Raw genomic sequence first — 19,056 nt, forward strand, 5'->3', positions numbered from 1 at the left:
AAAATAAACAGAAATATTGACAGGTTTTCTGTAAACACCACTTAAACCCATTGCTAGGTCTACGCATTAGGCAATCCGAAAAGGGTAGATCGGCTACCAGTCTTGTCCTTTTCCATGGTGGATTTAACTGAAGGTCCGAATTCATCTAAAGTGCCAAAAAAAAGTTATTTACATTTTCGTTCCCTGGCCAAATTCATAATATGTCTTCAACATACCTGAACCAGACTACGTTTGGTGGAGTGATTTTCATGATATTCTTCTTTCAAAAAATTCCAAATACAAATTACTTAACTATGGAGACAAAGGGTTACCCTTTGCCATACCAAAATATTGTGAGTGAAATTTCCAATTGAAGTCAGTTGAATTTTTTTTGCACATCTCTTAATAAATTCGACTAGCTGCCTGTTCTCTATGAGTCTACCGTGTTCGATAAAATCCCAGCATGTTATTTCCTTTTCATAGAACTTTAACTTTTCCATTGAAATCGCTGTTCACACTATCTACAAGATTTTCATTTAGCTCCTTGCATGTATATTCATCACTCAAAAGATTACTAATTTTTTCTATGTACTCACTTCATTTACAATTACCAGCGCACCTGATTTGTCAGGTTCCGTCACATACACATATCAGTCATTATTCAGGACACTGATGACAGCCATAAATCTTTTAAGGAAATTTGAAGTGTCTGGTTTTTTCTTGCTTCCATAAACGATCCCCTTGGTTATGCTCAAATCTCCACTGGCAATGTCACTATACTGTTCCAGACCGAGAGACTGAAAATACCCTCGCATAAGGTGGGTCCATAAATAAGAGTGGGAAGTGGCTATATAGTTTGATGTAGAAGTATGTCTCACAGGGCTGTGCGTCATATCTTAGTGGTAATTCATCCTTTTATAGAAAGAGTGATTACATAAGGAATGAAAGAAGTTACGGTAGAATTTATGAAAGGGCGTTTTATAAGCTGCAAAAATTTATCTTGGAAATGTATCCTGTTCTTTAACATTACAAGAGTCAATTGCTCAGTACTGTATGAATGAAACCTGATGATCAGATTCTATGTACTTACTTCTGAAAGGTGTCACTACGGTATTAGATAACATTCCGTAAGACATATTCAGGGTATTTCTCGCTGGAAAATGACTCCTGAATCGCTGATAATAAAATCTCTGCGCAAGACAATGAAATGTAAAACAGGGGTTGAAGGATGGCCAATTTTCTGTGCAAATGATGAAGGTACAGGAACTCGTGGATATCAAGAAGGCTGCTTTCCGGGAGAAATGTGACGAGTGCGAAGATTTCTTTAAGGAGCCAGTGATCATTGAGATTTTACGTTATCTGGGTGATAAATGCAACTTAAGCAGTGGTAACCTGGGGTACATGTACCCCCAGTGGTACATTTGTACTCTTCAGAGGGTACATTGGATCTGAGAGAATAGCCAGTACTGGGCAATACATGATGCAATCGGCATTGAGATTGCACAATGTGGTGTCTTTCTTTTTTAATATCCTCATTTTAGTAAGCAAATCTTTTACTTGAGTTATATCAAGAGTAGGGTGAATACCATTTGTTTTTCACTATTATGGAACTTCCCACTGCTGTAATCTGTACCTGTACAGGACCTGAAAAGATGCAGTCTACACAAACGGATTTCATAATAAAATTACATCACAATATCAATTTCATTGTTTTTTTTATCATTCTCAACTTTTAGGGGTACACAGGAATCTATAAAAATGCCCAAGGGGTACAGAAAAACAAAAAGACTGGGAACCCCTGGTTTAGATGATACTATAGATTTTCGCGCTGATAACCAGCATCCTCCCTGGAACTTTTGCACGGTGAGTTGACTTCACCATTTCATGCAACAGGCAGGGCTACCAACATCCCGCAGCATAACACAGAAAACGATCGTACAAAATGTGTTTTAATTTGCTTGCAGACGGCAACATCGGATACTAGGAATGATTCCTGGGATAAAGGGAAAGACGTGTCCCTTATTCCATAGCTGCTATGCCAGCTTTGACGTTATTTACGCTAAGAAAGGATCAACCAACTATATGAACGCCCGGTGGACCCATAGATATGGGTGGACTGAACAGTTCCGAATCTTTTGCTTGCGCACAATAAATCATGGCACAGCGTGATTTGAACGTCTCACAGGCAAATGGATAATAAAATTGCATTCCCATAAATTCCTTATAATTGATTTTAACAATTTTACACCACATTTCAGCTCATATTTGACCATTAAACCACGTCACTCTCTGAGCTGGTGAGGATCAACAATAGTAATAATAATAATAACAGGAGTTCTCTGCCCCAGTAAGGGTGTCATGAATCGCAACTAGTGAAGGTACAGTAGCCGTGAAGTGAGCCGAGGAGACATTAACGCGGCGTCTACCTGTCTGCCAGCTTGCAACATTCATTTGATTTTGCATGAAAGACTGCAGTGCCCGCTGGAGCCAGGGAAATACCCTAAATATTCAACGTAATTTCATATTCCATGGCTATGATAACGTGTAGCAATCTTGAAATATTTCGCCGAGTTTCTTTTGCTTAATGGATAATCACTTTATGAGAGAGAGAGAGAGAGAGAGAGAGAATGAATTATATGAGGTAGCAGAAGGAATAAAGACTTGATTATTTTTTTATAATTAAGTGCACTGAGGTCGAGGTTCCTCGAAAAGAATTCCCTCCAGACAAAGGGATCTGCGTCTCAGCAAAAAAAAAAAAAGCCTTCGCTATCATTCATCTAGATACCCATGTCTCCTTAATCTCATCAGTTCATTTTACGTAGTTAGGCCATGTATGTTTAAACTGTGAAGTAAGTAAAAGAAGTCCCTCAGTATCCTGCTCATATATTTGACCTTGGAGACAGTCATGGATTCTCGGGGTACTCCTGGGGGTTTCCTTGTCCCTCTCAGTGATAACTTCAGAGAATATACATGAAAGCCTTTTATACAGGAAATGTCTTCCCTGATCTCCTTTGAGCACAGCAGTCAATTGACTGCAGAATCAGAACAAACTCTTTTGTTCTTCCACAAGAGAATTGATTTCTTCCTTATTTTAGCCATTCTACACTGCAGTTGTGCACAGATTTATCCTTAAAAGACTACGTCACACTTTAAGCGGAAAAAACTTATTTTTAAGCCTCTATATAGTGTAAGTATGTGGAATCCAAAGGATTGTTTGCTGATAGTCAATATGCATGTCGGAAGCAGTTAGGTACCTGCGATGCTCTTTTAGACTTGACATGCCATTTGTTGCAAGAGAACTTGATAAGGATTTTGAGTGTGGAGTAATTCAAATTGATTTTAGGGGTGCTTTCGATTAATTAAATCACTAGGCACTTATTTCTAAACCTCGTAAACTTGGAGTGGATCGATATGTTTTAGATTTACTTCAAGATTTCCTCACAGGCAGGCAGCAACGAGTTGCTGATGGGATCTTTAGCGAACCAAGACCCATTTGTGTCTGGAGTTCCACAGGGTAGTGTTCTCGGTCCACTAGTGAGCCTAATGAATAAAAAGCAAGCATTTGCTTAAGGCAAAAGCTTGTAAGGAAAACCAAAGGCTCAAGTAGCAAAAGGTAGTCAAATGCTTAGGCAAAAAGCAATTGCTTAAAATCTTATGAATAATAATTATCACCGTTTGCTACCTCTTGCTGAATGGAGTCCTCCTAGCTTTTGCTTAGAGACCCAGCCACGTGCGACTTATGTGTTTTATCCATTCCCGACGGGTCCAGCTCATTCTATACTAAATACAAATTTCCTACGCAAATAACTTGGTTATATCTACAAATAATGATGTTAAATATAGACACATTTCGTAGTTTTGTGCCTAATATTAAATTGTAGAAAGGAATGTCAAAGTTTGTTTACATGAAACAAACACCAGATGAATTGCGCAGTTATTTTCCTGCAACATTTAATGCCCAGGTCATTCTTATATCAGATTATTATATCGGATCACTGAGATCTGAAGGAATTAAGAAAAGATCACAATAACTGCGACTTACCTGACAGGTAAGATCCCTTCAAAAAATAATTTTTAAAGGCCAATTAAGAACTGGAAAAAGTAGAATGACAAAGAAATCGAACATTAATAATATTCTGGGATAAAGAGGGTATGAAAAACAATCATTATTGAGTGTTCTTCAATAACTTAATTTTACGTTAGAATTAGTCTTGCTGCACAGTTATTCAAGCAAGTAGAATAGTTCATCTCGGCTACGTTTGACTTCTTACAAAGTTGAACAGGATTAGACTGCAACATCGATTTACTAATGAAGGTTTCTTATGATCCATTTAGCCGAGAGCACTAGGGGAGGAACTGTTATAATAATGAAAAATATGAAAAATGGATGCGACATTCAAATTTGAAACGTGTTGATTCGTGTAAATCACGATCAAATGTATCATTTTATCATATTAACATTTAGTATGAGATACTAGTCACTAATTGAGCATATGGTGCTTGGATATATTATCTAATATTTCATCATTTAGTTACATTCATTTTTATGGTGTAAAGATCCTGTCCCACAAGAAGAACTTGTGTTACAGGTTTTCAGCCATGAAGTGATGACGTACTTTCCCTTTCAAGAGCGGGTAATAATGATTCAGGAAATCCTGAAGCACGAAAAGGATTTTGCATTCTTGGGTGAATGATATGAAAGTTAAACCAAACTGACTGACCTCTAACTTTGTTAACACCTCAAAAAAAAAAAAAAAAAAACATATGATTGTGAAGTCTGACACAACCACATGTCGTGAAAGTTGAGAACGTATACAAGCAAAAAGTTCTTGAGAACAAAATGACCTAGGCCTATGTGGTAGTATTTGCACAACACGCATACGAAGGAGAACATACAACAGAGTTGAAGTGAAACCAAGTTGAAGATAAGAGCCGGAACATCTATTAGATGGGAAGCTTTTGATTTTATGTTATCAAGAAGAATTGTGAGTGAAAGCCCTTCTTAGGCATAAGAACAATGTTGTATGGCGATTTCGGTAAGTTTTCCTTTTACGAATTCGGAGAAAAGCCGCCATCAGATCCAGTTCACAGGAGTTTCAAGCACCTAGGGAGCTGCCTTAAATTTTTTTAAGCAATTACTAAGAAGCATAAGCAATTGCTATGTTTTATTCACTGGAAATGAAGCAATTGCTGATAATTTCTCAGCATTTGCTTGAGCTTAAGAATCTGCTCTACGCATTTGTTACTAGCACAAGCATTTACTTTGTTTTATTCATAGGAACTCAAGCAATTGCTTTAAAATCCAAGCAAAAGCATTTGCTGGAGGTTTTATTCATCAGGCCCAGTTATTCTTGGTGCATACAAGTGATATGGTTGCTGGCCTGGAAAACAAGATAGTTCAGTATGCCGACGATGCACCATTTGTGGGTGTAGTAAGTCTCCACTTATGAGAAATGAAACTGCCCTTATTCTCAGTTGTGGCATGGAGCGGATGAGTGAATGGTGTCGTCGGTGGGGTGTGAGGCTGAACTCCAGTAAAACGAAAAGACTGTTGATTAGCAGATCTCGTACAGATTTTCCACCTCATCCTCATCCTCCCCTCCAAGTCGATGGGACTCTGCTGAACGAGTCTGAAGCTTTAACTATTCTAGGCTTAACTTAAGACACATCTTACTTTTGAGAAACATCTAATGAAAGTGTCAGCAAATGCCGCGCGAAAGTTAGGTAACCTGTTTTAGATCATTTGTCCTTCCTTTACTAGAATACTGTTCTCTGATATGGATGTGTGTTTCTGCTTGAGATTCATCTCTTTTAGATAGAGTGGCTCGTGGTGGAGGTTTCTGTTTCCTAATAGTAGTGGTTATGACTTGGACCATCGACGGATGGTCTCGTTTGTCAATATTATTTTTCATAGATCTTTCCCATTCACAGCTGATAATTGATCCTCTTCTCCTGCCGAGAGCAACCAGATTTGCTAAACAGCAGCACCAATATTTAGTAAATGTGCCTCGCTATCGAACTTCTCCGTTCTTTACATCGCTTGACTGTCTCTGGCATTCTTTTTAGTAAAACTTTGGCACAGATTTAACGGTTTTCGAATTATGACGTAAAACTCCTATCAGCGAGGAAGCTCTTGAACAATTAAGTGCGTCGTCTTCAGTGCCGATCCTATCATGAGCCCATGCACTACTTTATCACAGAATACAAAACGTTTCAGACGAACCACTTTTGTTTTCTAGATGCTGGCTGATCTGTTTGGTAATATATAGGTTCCTACAAGAGGCTCAGTACGCTGCTGGTGTTGCACCAGAAGGAGGCATTTTGACCTACAAGTGTGTTGGCCGTGTCTCTAGGAAGAGGGACAATGACAACCATTCGATCCTGCCGATGCGAATAAATTGCACGCACATCAGCAACAGGAGCTCTTTCATTCAAATGATCAATGGACAATTTTTCACCTAAACTTTGTTGGACGTCTGATTCTATGTTAATGGCCTTGTGACTTGTAATGCAAGTTTTTTTTCATGCCGTTAAGAAATTATTCCATAATAGAAGATGACCTTCCCGCATTGCTCGCCTAGTCCTATCATCATCTACAACGACTGCTTTGAAAATTGGCTGATAATGTCCTTCCAAATATAGGTTTCGTTCTAAGAGACAGCACAGTCTAGGAGCCCTTTTCTTCCAGAATTTAATCTAACACTTTGTTCTAAGACATTGGCAATGGGAACAGCGCCTGTAACTCACGTCATTTTCGTTGTTGTTTCTAGAATGTAATACCGCTTACCTGCATGAAAGTCATGTCACTCTCACTAAAGGCGTGCACTAGAGGCATACTAGGAAAAACCGAGACTCAAGAAAGTAATTTAATCACATAAACTGATGATGACCTTCCTCTTATGACTAGGGAGACAAGAGCTGAGATTTAGTGCTCCTTGTTTCGTATGAGTATCATGGAGTCTCCTCTCATATAATTATCCTTGTGTGTGTCCAATATCAGTCCCCAGCTGGAGAAGCATAAATGTCGATTGCGGAAATACCTTAGCAGGTTCCGCGTGTTTTGTTAAGAAAGTGGCCTGTATACAAAAATCATTATATATTGTTAAGAACTCTTCAACAAGAGCCACAAATTTTTTTTTTTTAAACCAGGTCCTCTGTTCAATAAATCAATTGCCAGTCCAGACAAAGATTTACCACACACTAGACTTTAGGTAATAAACACTCAAAGAAGGTGACAAAAAAAGATCAAATGCCTAAATTTAACACTTATTTATTTACAAGACAAACTTAATAATTAAAGTGTCCCCGAAAACCTGCTTGAGGAACTAGAAAAAAAAACATGCAAGCATATACAGTACCCTCACACATACCTCAATCTCCTACCTAACTATTATACCGAAGAGTAAGAGAGAAATGTCACAGTAGTAGATCGAAATCAACACTCATTCACGTGTACACGATAGGCGGAGACACAGTGAAGAAACTTAACACTAATAACTGACTTTTTCCTTAACACTAATATTTACAAAACAAATGAGATACACCTTAATTACTACAAATAATAAACGTTCGGCAAATATGCTGAAAATACACTGAAAACTGCTTCAGTCCGGGAAACTGTCTATAAAAGCTCCTACGGGAGCTTCCGCTTGATGCTCTGAAGCAATACTCCGACGGGGTAGTCCACTCACAGAGGAGAACAAATATAGGCAAAAGGGATGCTCACCCTTCTCCGGCCTCAGAAGGCCTCCTGACGATTCCCGGAGGATACAGCAGTGCACTCGTCAATGCAAGGGATGGGCCTTGCTCACAGGTGGGCAAAAGCAAACCCACAGACAAACTCGCACAAGAGGGCACAGGGAACACCCTCTCCACCAACAGCAGCCTCACGTTGAAAATAAGCGAGCGTCAAAAGTCCTGGCCTTGGCCAGAAAGCAGTGTTGCAGCCAACAAATGACGACGAGTGCAGTGGAAATATAGGATGCTGAACCTCCCTTCGGGGAACCGAAACTATGAATCCTTGCCTGATGGAAAACTCCCCCACATCAAGTAAGGGCGACGAGAAAAGCAGCGAAAAACCATCGGGCGAAAGAGGCAATTGCTGAAGACGATACTCCGCTCGTTGAAGTATGAAAAAAAAGAAACAAGCGGATAAATATAACTATATAACAATAAATATAAAATCCTTGAGAGGAGCAAAAAAACCAACAAGCAGTTTCTCGTGACTTTTGTAAAGATGAAAATTTAATTTACGTTAAAGAGAAACCAGAGAAAAATTTAATTTTAATTAGTATATATATATATATATATATATATATATATATATATATATATATATATATATATATATATATATATATATATATATATATATACATACGTGTGTGTGTGTAATCTGGATCAGACGTTATATAAAATCTTCTAGTTAACAACTATCAAAGACATAACACCTGCAGGTGCTCTGACTTGGCGCAATAAACTCGTTTATTGCACAACTAAACTACGTAGAAGGGACATGGATACGTCCGTCTGAATAAGTTAGTTTTTGTTTTGATTTTTCTGTGTGAGTCTACGTTGACGAAGTACAGTTTTGGAAGATCGGTGATCTGAACGGTAACTTCCAGTGTGAATTTTCATTCAGCTATTACTTTATCTCTCCTGTATGGTGAGCGCAATTTCCGGGATTTGGAGGATCTAGGTAACACAAAGACAAGAACCAGTTTACCTTCGTCGACAAGTGCGGATTCTTGTTCCTCGGTCCACTGAGTCAAAGGAGCCAAAGAAGACGCGTGTCGCCTGTTCCTAAGCTATTACAATTACCTGGTTAAGCTTTCTCATTGTCACTTACTTACCTTGTTCTCGCATTTTCACTTTATTTACAAGCGAAGCAAAGCCTGAAAATGGTGACCTTCCATAGTTCGAATGTATCTTCTAAAAGGATGTCGTCTGTTTCGAGGAGAAACGCCATATGAACGAATTGATCTACTGAGTGTCATTCCCATGAAACAGTCCGTTATTTAGTAAATTCTCGTAGGAGTCATCGACTTTTAGTTGCCAATGCGTATAGGGAACCGTATATGTTTTGCTCAGATCAACGAAGTATGACGTCAAATCATGTTCTTTGCTATGAGTGACGTAAGAGACTTACGAGTATGACGTCATTAGATCTCTCATCTCCCGTCAAGGCCAACACCCGTTCACTTGTTTTGGAGGTCTCATCCTAATCAACAAATTTCACGTGTTGTATTTCGTGGTAGAGAAAACTCTTATTCTAATCAGCTTCGAAGCGTAAATAGTGGCGTGTTAGTCTACACCTAAAAATTGGCACACACACATTGGTACCCCATTCGAAATAGTGCAAGCCTGAAACAAAACTCCACTTCATCCCTTTCTCTGACGCCCTGACAACACCTTGGTGCATTGCTAGAAGTAGCATGACGAGCAATTAGCGGAAAGTTTTGCTAACATTCGCTCATTTTAAGGAATTTGCCAAACGAGAGAGAGACAAAGGAGTTGGGGGGAGATTAGGGGGAATAAGATGAATGGGATGAATAATTTAATCATTATAAAGTGAAAATAAAATGTTTAGAGATAAATGCAATCATGACAAATTTATTGTACTTGATAATAAAGACACCTATTTGTCTTAGAGTTTTGAATGTAGGCTGTCGTTTTTCAAATTACAGAGATGAAATTGCTCTTTCAAATGGGCCGTGATAATAACGATTTTTCCCCCTTTTCCATTTTTCTTTGGTCAAATTAGAGTCCATTTTTCTTTGGCTTAAGGTTTCTGGCTTGTTTTTTGTTCAGCATTTGTTTATTTTTTCTCCGATTTCTTATTTATTTGATTGACTGTCAGTTGCTTCAGTACCTTACTTAGAAAGTTCGTCTTCTCTCTCTCTCTCTCCCTCTCTGTTTTATTTTCAGACATCTGGACATCCTCGTTTGCGGAAGCCTTATCAGTAAGTTAATGGAATTTTATTTTGTTGCATATATATGTTCAGACATTTTTATAACAACAATAACAGTAATAATAACAATGACAAGCACTAACAACTAAGCATCAGCTCATTAAGCTAATAGGTCTAAGAAAACAGAAAACTTACATAGACGAAGTTTATTGTCCTTCTTACAATTCAATAATGAACGTTGATGCAGTTTGATCTCACAGATCCAACATAAAATTAAGAGCCATAGAAGATAGAATTCGTTTAAATCTTCATCCATTACCTTAAATCACATTCTGATTTGAGAATATACAAACTGAAGTAACCTTATAAATTTTTCATAATATATACAAGCAATCATCCAACAGTTTTACAAAATGTATTGTTCATTTCATAATACGTATGAATGAATATTATACATGCTGCATATATATGCATGCAGGTGTACATTTGTACACCCCTGCGTGTATGAAATGTGCTGTACAACAGCACATGTTTGTAAGTGTATCTTATAGAGCTAAAGCTCATAATTAGTATCCACTCTAATTATAAAATGAAGTATATAGGAAACTTCATTTTGAAAAAAGACCACCTACAGCTACTGACTACTTATTCGTTATGATATTTTAGTGACAAAAACACCAAGACAGACTTCCTATTAGAGGGTTAAGTCCCAACCTTTACAGAATAAGAGATAAGAGATCATGAATGAGCCATGTAGGTGCGCACGCGAACACACACACATATACGCTATATATATATATATATATATATATATATATATATATATATATATATATATATATATATATATATATATATATATATATTATTAGCGAATACCACAGGAAAATGATAGGCAGAAGTTCAGTACCAAGTGCTTTCACGTGTTTATTCACTTCTCTGTCATTTTCCCGTGGTATTCGCCTATATAATGAAGTCACGTGCATCTACTGTGATTTTTCAAGCATATATATATATATATATATATATATATATATATATATATATATATATATATATATATATATATATATATATGGTTAGTTGTTAGTGACACTCGCAAAGTTTGTTTGCGTGACTAGCTGATGACTAGAGGGAATCGTGTATAAGTTAACTTCTACTGTCTTCTAGCGAGGGACAGATTACAGCGCTTATGTGGCGTCTCAGGCGCTTGGCAATCAGACAAGAATATTATTAGTTCGAAATCGGGTGTTAGTTATCAGTACATTCAAGGGAGATCTTGGTAATCATAAGAGGTGGTAACACCAATGTCTTTTCAACTATTACGGTCTTTTTTCAAGATGCATAACTTTTAAAAATCTTCTGTTGCATATTGTCTATATCATCTTGTAAATGAATCATAACTTCTTTTTACTAAGATATTAAAAATACCTCGAGTATTTCATTTCAGTTAAATAAATGTTTATATTAAATTATTTCCATTTACTTTAAGTAGCCACAATGGGGGTCATTTTCGTAAAACCTTCTGTGTAACAGCGCAATGGATCCTCCGTCAAAGAAAAGAAGACAACACTGACGAAAGATGGGACTTAGAGAGCAAATACAGTAGTAACGAGCAAGCAGAAGGAACTGTGAATCATTTGATTAATCAATGAGATGGCAGAAATAAAGTCACGCGTTTTGTACAGTAACAAGTTCAAGGATTCCTCTGTCCTTTTCTTCAGTGTTTACACCACTCAAGAAGAAACGGGCTGTTTTAAAAAACGTCTGCGAGAATGTAATCAGGTAATCAAACCGTGCATGCACTTTTGGAAAAGAAATACCACATAAACAAAAAATTTCAGTTTGATATGGTGTCTTGCGATGCACACGTTCACCATCTTATGACCATATTCTGAAAATTGTGGAAGAATGAGGAATATAATAATCTATCTGATAAGAAAGTATCTGTGATGTTGTCAGATCACTCCACTCAGCTGCAAAATTTCACGCTATTTTGTTTTCTGGTAAACTGGATTCCGACTCAGTTACAATGAAGGACCGTGAAAACAACCAGTTTTCTTTCATTTGTCTAGAACGTGCCAAACACGTCTGACTGATGAAAAAAAGGGTCTGTTGTTAGGGTCATCATTCAGGAAAATGCATTCTGGTCATTTCCCGTCTTCGAAGGAATTATTGTTGCAGACAAAAATGGAAAAGAAACACGAATTTCATGAAAGTGCACAGGGACAGCATAACCAGTCAGCAAGTGACGAAAAAGATGACATTTTCATTTCTTGCCTCTTTTGCCCGGTCACCCATTTCACAAAAACGGATCCAGTCACTTCTTAAATGTGCCGTCCTATCCGCTCTTGGTGTGATGGCCCAGAGGCATTTTCCCGAGATGTAACAGAGTACTGCAACCTTTCTCTGAAAAAGAGCGGGACGCCATATCTTAAAAACCACAGAATTTTCTTGAACATAATCTCATCACGTTTCCCACCCCAAAATTACTACCAGGGACAACAAATCTAACCCAACTAGGGGGAAGGTCATAAACCCGGGCCTGGTGCAATACTAGCATACATCTCAGGAATTTGCTGCCGGGTAGTATGATGCAATGTTGTTTTCTTGCGCTGCCACTCACTCGCTGCGTTGGTTCTTGGGCCTCATTGTAACCAACCGCCACTATAACTAGACCACTGAAATCTTTTCTTTTCTCTTTTTACACTTTACGGGCCTTAGCCCTACGCTTAAACATTCTGTTTTACAACTGCACTGTTCGTAAACTAATCCTTAAATCTACTTTTCCTGAATACGGAGGAATATATTGGTAAAATCAGTGATGCTGTTGGGTTTTGTGAAGTTCATTCTGTTAATAAAAACGGAAGTCTTCTCTCCAGCATAGGAGTAACGGATGTTCAGTACACCTCGGCGAACTGGTGAATTCCTTCACACCGACTGAAGGTGCTGTCTCTCAGCGCACTGACTTTCGGAACCCACGTGAGAGCACGATCCGAGATTTATTTTCGTAAATGAATGTTGGTAAATTCAAGTAAATTCACGTAACACCATTGATTAAGTTTACTATGAATATGATATTCAGCTCACTCTCATTATACCAGAGGATGACCCAAGGTATCAATATCGAACTCGTCCGTGAGATGTCCCCTACGTTGGCAGAAGTGTCAACAGGGATTCAGTCAACAGAAAATATAGTTTTGGCTTCCAGTATTTTCCTTTTAATAAGACTGTCGCCAAGCGCAGTGCACATACTCACATACAGTTTAGTCGCACACCTAAACGTACAACACACATTAAGACCTAATTCCCTCAGTTCATAAATAGGCCTCGGGCTGCAAGGAAATGCGCAGCATAAGCTTCCTAATGTTGTCGATTTCGTCGAGGTTACGCTTGAACGCCATTGCCTTCGGCAGGCAGCGCACCAGGGGCTTGATGATATCGGTCGGCCTCAGATGGTGAGCGTCTATGCCGTAGTACAAGAGGAGGGTCCTCAGCTCTTCTGGAAACTCCCTGGATTTCATCTGGTCCAGGTAAACGGGGATGACCTTCTTCTTCGGCGATATCGACATGATTTCGGCGCAGAGGTGCGTCAGGAGGTTGTCTTTGAGGAAGGCGTACGACACGAGGATCACGACCACTGAGGAGCAACTGAGCATTCTCTCCCACCGGCCCAGGCTTCTTTCCCCTAGCTTGATTTCCCAGGGGCCAGCTATGGACACGCCCTTCAGGATGTCAGTGATCGCATCCCGGCTCTCGTAGGCAAAGTCTTGGTCTTCCGACGTAGCAACCATCAGAATGTCCCACCGACGGACGTGGTCTCTCAGAAGGTCTTGGCACCTGTGTATGAAATATCATTGTCTTATAAGTAACTGAAATGCTTTTCTGATATTCTTACTGTCCATTTTGTAACAATCATGCAAGACACTTTCAATAAATTTTGATAAAAGACTTGTTAGAAAAAAATTTCATGTCTAGGCAATATCAACAAAATATGCGACTGTGGACGCCTAAGATTCTCTGGTTTGAGGTTTTTCAGCTCATACCAAGTTTTATCATTTATTTACCTTCCTTAATGGTCCGTTACTTCAAATTCTTTTTCTAGATCTTACCCAGTTTTCCCGTGATATTTTCACCTTTCTCCTCATTTCTCCAGTCAGTTTACAGCTTTATTAATAAATTTAACTAACTTTTCCATGGTATTTCCTCTCATATTGCCCCAGTTTTTCCCCATTAGCTGCCGGTGGAGGAAATTGCGCAAGGCTCATGTAGGAGAAAAAAAAAAAGTTATGGTTTACGAACATCTTGAGTGTTTTCATATTTTGTTACCTATTTCAACGACAGCCCGATATTCTTCGCCTAAGGAACGTAAGCTAATAATTTATAGTCAACTTTTATTGGTCTATTTTGGATGCATCAGTCGACTCAAATGGGGTTAAATTCTGATTGATGGGCTGATGAAGATGAAAGGGGTCTAACGGGGTTTCTCTTTAATTTGGACACTCCAATAATAATACTATACCACTATTACTACAGCTATGGCTCCATCAAGCATCACAGCTCATAGCATGCGCGTAACTTAAGTCGAGTCTACGTAACGGGAATGAGCATATTTTAAATTCTTTAGTCACAACCCTTTGGAAGCCATTCCTGGTGCCAGTACTCGTGCTAAGGTGGACAACGATGACACAAAACTCACCTCCTTTGCCCTAGAATCCGAAGCAGCTGCCTCTCCAAGTTTAGCTTCATGTCCTGCATTTCCTCCAAGCTCCGCCTGACCCTCTCTCTTTGTTCGGGGGATGGGAACCTCCCATGACGAGGATTACGGCCTGGAGATGGACACCTCCCATCGCGAGAATTACGCCCTGGAGATGGAAACTTCTCATCGCGAGGTGCATGCCCTGAGTCGGCCTCCCGCTTCTCTTCTTCCATATGGTTGTGGAGCATACCAAAACTCCGACATGAAGAAGTGAGGGCTTTTAGATCAAGTGCGAATTTCATGATAACCTGGCGAGCTCTCTTCAGCTTACTTCGCGCACCCTCCCTCACACGATATGGGGTCCAGAATCTGTCGTCTGTCTCTGGAAAAATTAGGTTAAGTCGACCTGGGAAGAGCCGCTTTATCATAACTTATGTTGACTCACGTGCAGCAGAAGTGAAAGTTTCTTTAGTAAGCTGCTCGTTTCGAGGCATAGACGTTGACTGGTACCAGGGTACCAGAGTAGGGATGAGGCCACCGACGCAACAATGCCCTTCTGGGACACCGGTAGCAAAACAACGATCTCGCCGTGCAGCCTGTGAGTGACAGGTCCTTTTTTCCTGTAATCTTTTCAAGGTGACTGTAATGCTTCTCAGTTAAATAAGCAGGAATGTCGCACAAGACTTTTGGCGTAGAGGACATTGAGAATCTGTAAGAATAAAAAAGAAAACTTTGAGTTACTTGTTTATAAAGGAGTATTGAATATGCTATGAAATATCCCTCGAAACCCCTTTACTTATATGTAGATAACCGTAATAACAGGACCATCTAATCTTTCGGTTACCCAGTTTTACTGCTAGAAAACCCACAATGCAGAATAGATACGACAGATCAGAAGCAGTGTCTTGTAGGTAGAGAACGGAATAATTTAGTAGAAAGGGAAGGAAAATCAGGAAGAGTAAGGGAAAGGAACATACTCTTCTGTCATTTTCAAGACGTTGAACTTCCTACAAGTATTTCCAAACCTTCTTGTCGTTTTGGGCAGGGCAAGGGCTGAAAGTGGCGTGACATATTAAACGTTCTCAATAAATTTGGTTGGTGTTAGAATGCGCTATATTCCTACAACATGCCAAGATATTCAGAGCTAGATTTTCTTTTTATCATATTAAGCCCTTCGTAATATTTTACACTAGTTAACAATTTAAACGTTTTTTTTCTGAAACGTGGCACAGAATTTGAGCTACGTTGCCAGTTCTCTTGAAGGATTCACGTCCAGGATAAGCTGTCCTTGGGGCATGTAGAGGTCGAATTCAGATAAAAGACAATGACGAGTATGGGAAAACAAAAAAGGTCTGTAATCTACAAGATTGTGTAGAGTATTTTAAACTACAAAAACGTGTACAGTACGATCTGTGTAAACTTTTCTTTGCACGAAAGGAAAAAATAGACAAATTTTATATTCAAAATAAGTGTAGGGAGAGAGTGAATCCGCATATATCTAAATAAATATATATATATATATATATATATATATATATATATATATATATATATATATATATATATATAATGCTAGTGTTTGTGTGATTATTCATTTAGGCCTATGAGAGAGAGAGAGAGAGAGAGAGAGAGAGAGAGAGAGAGAGAGAGAGAGAGAGAGAGAGAGAGAGAGAGAGAGATAGTAAAAATGGTCTCAAGGTCTATGCAGGAGATAGCGATTATCTTACGAAAGATCAAAATGAGGATTTAAGTTTCCACGGAAACAACAAAGCTCTGGACGACGCGATGTGAGAAAAAAAATCGCTAGACTCACAGTCGCGTACTACAGTGTACTTACTTTCTTTCTATCCTCCTCAATTGTTCAAATGGAATAATGAAAATGTCTTATTACAAGTTACGGTGATATTTTGCCCTGTTTCTATTGATCGTCTTATAAGCAATTTTCCAATCTAAATACCTTAAGAGATTTACTATGTGGAAGGAAACGCCTAAAACGACAAGAAGGATTGGAAATAGATAGCGAGTCCCAAAGAAACTTCTTCTTCCCGAGACAAAATGCACTGCTTTTTTTTTATAAGCTTCTGCATGTCTTTCCCGTTAATCCTCTCGTTTTTTATATCAGGTATTTTTTTATTTCATAGAAAACGGATCCTTCGACCGTAAATGGTATCCCTTGTTTCCCATTGTTGCATATTTTAAAAAAAACATACGAAGTGTTGAATTAGGCAACAGAGGAATTACTCATTTTCTTTAAGGGATAAATGCTTGTGGAAGTCAATATGTGAAAAAGAGAAAATCAAGGTCTCATTAAAATTTTAATCCTCTTCTTGATGTTGGCACCTCTGAGCGCTGCAGTTGGAAAACAAGTGAGAAACAACCCTTCTCTCCCGCTCTCTAGCTTTCCTATTTATGTGCATGGACAACAACAACAACAACAACTACTATTACTACAACTACTGCAGCTGTAGCGAGCATTACTACTTATGGTGAGCATACGCGCTTCTCCTTGCATAGTTTCCCCCCCTGTCTTCACCAACATCACGTTCTCTCTGACCCTCGCTCTCCAGAGACTTTGCTAGTGACCACTCTCTTCTCGGTCATTTATTTTGCATTGTATCGCTCACACTTCACAGATTCTGTTTGTAAACATGCAACTGTCGCTTACGCACATATTCTCAGAGAAAGTTTTTTGTTTATAATTTGCATGTTTACCCCAACCCATTTATATATACAAGGGGCTCCATCATGGGTCCCCGAAGAGGCCAGAGGAACCCCGAGACTGAGCGAGTGGGAAAAACATAATCCAGACAAAGTTACTCATTAGCTAATTATCGTTCTGATTCTGTATGGATGTTACTTATAAAAATTTCATAAAAGCGTAGATCTCATAACACAAAGAAGCCTCAAAATCATCAAATGATGCCTGAAACATGTATTTGGAGCATACTAGATAAAACAGGGAGACGTTCTTTGGGAATCATCTGGCATCTTTCAGGCAGTAAGTTGTCTCTTTTCTTAAATGTCTAAACAAAGCCAAACCACAATCCACAGAAAAAAAAAATATGCAATAAACACCAATACTAGCTAACGCCCACACACGTACATGTTTCAGTGTGGTTCACCTCGAAACGAACAAAAAAACAAGTAAACAATGCGCCGAAGTGCCTTTGTCGCAATCGAGTTTTCTGTACAGCCGCTGCAGCGTATAATCAAGGTCACGGAAACAGATGTGTCCTTCGGTGGTCTGTATTAAACCACGGCCCGGTGGGGGCCTATCCTATATCGTTGCCAGAAGCACAATTATGGCTAACTTATAAGAAATAAAAGATACTGAGGCTAAAGGGCTACAACTTGGTATGTTTGATGATTGGATGGTGGATGATCAACATCACAATTTGCAGCCCTCTAGCCTCAGCAGTTTGTAAGATCTGAGGGCAGACAGAAAAAGTGCGAAGAGGAAAAAGTGCGGACAGAATAAAGTGCGGACGGACAGACAAAGCCGGCACAATATTTTTCTTGGACAGAAAACTAAAAACTAATCTTCTTCTTCGTTTTAACGTGCTTGTTCCCATTTTTATATGGGGTAAGCACCATGCCTTCTTTTCGAAGGACTTTGATTTTGGCGTTGGGGTAGGCCGTAGCCTCGATCGGCTGCCCTGCCTGACATCGCTTAGACCCCTGATGACAAGAAATCAATTTTGCCTATTAATTTTGCTTTCCTGTTGGCCTTTCAAAACCGATTTATTTTCGCGGTTAAGAAGACTGTAATGATATATATATATATATATATATATATATATATATATATATATATATATATATATATATATATATATATATATATATCGTTGTTTACCGGTTTCTCTAATGATCAGCTGAACTTGAATGAAATCGAATTCAGAATTTCATTGCTCCACAGTTCTAAGCGAGCGGCGATGCTTCGTTCTACGAGCTATAATTCCCGGGGATTTACCCAAAGACTCGTACAACAAGATCTAGGAAGTGACGGAGGGAACGCGCACGCTCAGGTTGCGTGCTCTCTCTCTCTCTCTCTCTCTCTCTCTCTCTCTCTCTCTCTCTCTCTCTCTCTCTCTCTCTCTCTCTTCGGTACCTATTATTATTACTATTGCTAACAGTAGGGTTTGCAAAACATCTACGAAGGCGCACTCACTACAAGTATGGTGCAAAAAATACATTAGCTGCAACAGAAGCAGTTCAAAAAAACTGGCAAAGGTTTAATTCCAATCATACAACAATACAACAGCATCAAGGCCAGGGATCTGAGAAGGACATTGTTGCACTAGTTAATTACGTGTAATAAACTCATTTTCTCGTTTATTCGTAGATTTACAGTAAAAACAACGGTACAGTCAACCAAAGAAACTTGACTGAATTCGCTATACACTGCACTGCATCAAAGGGAGTCTACTGTTCAAAGCGTAACATCACGGGTAGTTGACATTTGTG

At 38.9% G+C, this 19,056-nt stretch overlaps 1 protein-coding gene across 1 annotated transcript in view; it reads right to left on the reverse strand.

The window, feature by feature from the left end:
• Nucleotides 1–12,579: 12,579 nt before the first annotated feature.
• Nucleotides 12,580–19,056, reverse strand: part of LOC136854665 (uncharacterized) — a 13,443-nt gene continuing 6,966 nt past the window's right edge. The window contains exons 2-3 of the mRNA XM_067131254.1: nucleotides 14,590–15,298; nucleotides 12,580–13,730 (exon numbers count right to left, since the gene is read on the reverse strand). Coding sequence (XP_066987355.1) covers nucleotides 13,208–13,730; nucleotides 14,590–15,017 — 951 coding nt within the window. The 5' untranslated portion in view covers nucleotides 15,018–15,298 and the 3' untranslated portion in view covers nucleotides 12,580–13,207. The remainder of the gene's footprint in view (nucleotides 13,731–14,589; nucleotides 15,299–19,056) is intronic.

This window comes from Macrobrachium rosenbergii, chromosome 29 (genome assembly GCF_040412425.1).
Source record: "Macrobrachium rosenbergii isolate ZJJX-2024 chromosome 29, ASM4041242v1, whole genome shotgun sequence".
In the NCBI taxonomy this organism is placed as follows: Eukaryota; Metazoa; Arthropoda; class Malacostraca; order Decapoda; family Palaemonidae; genus Macrobrachium; species Macrobrachium rosenbergii.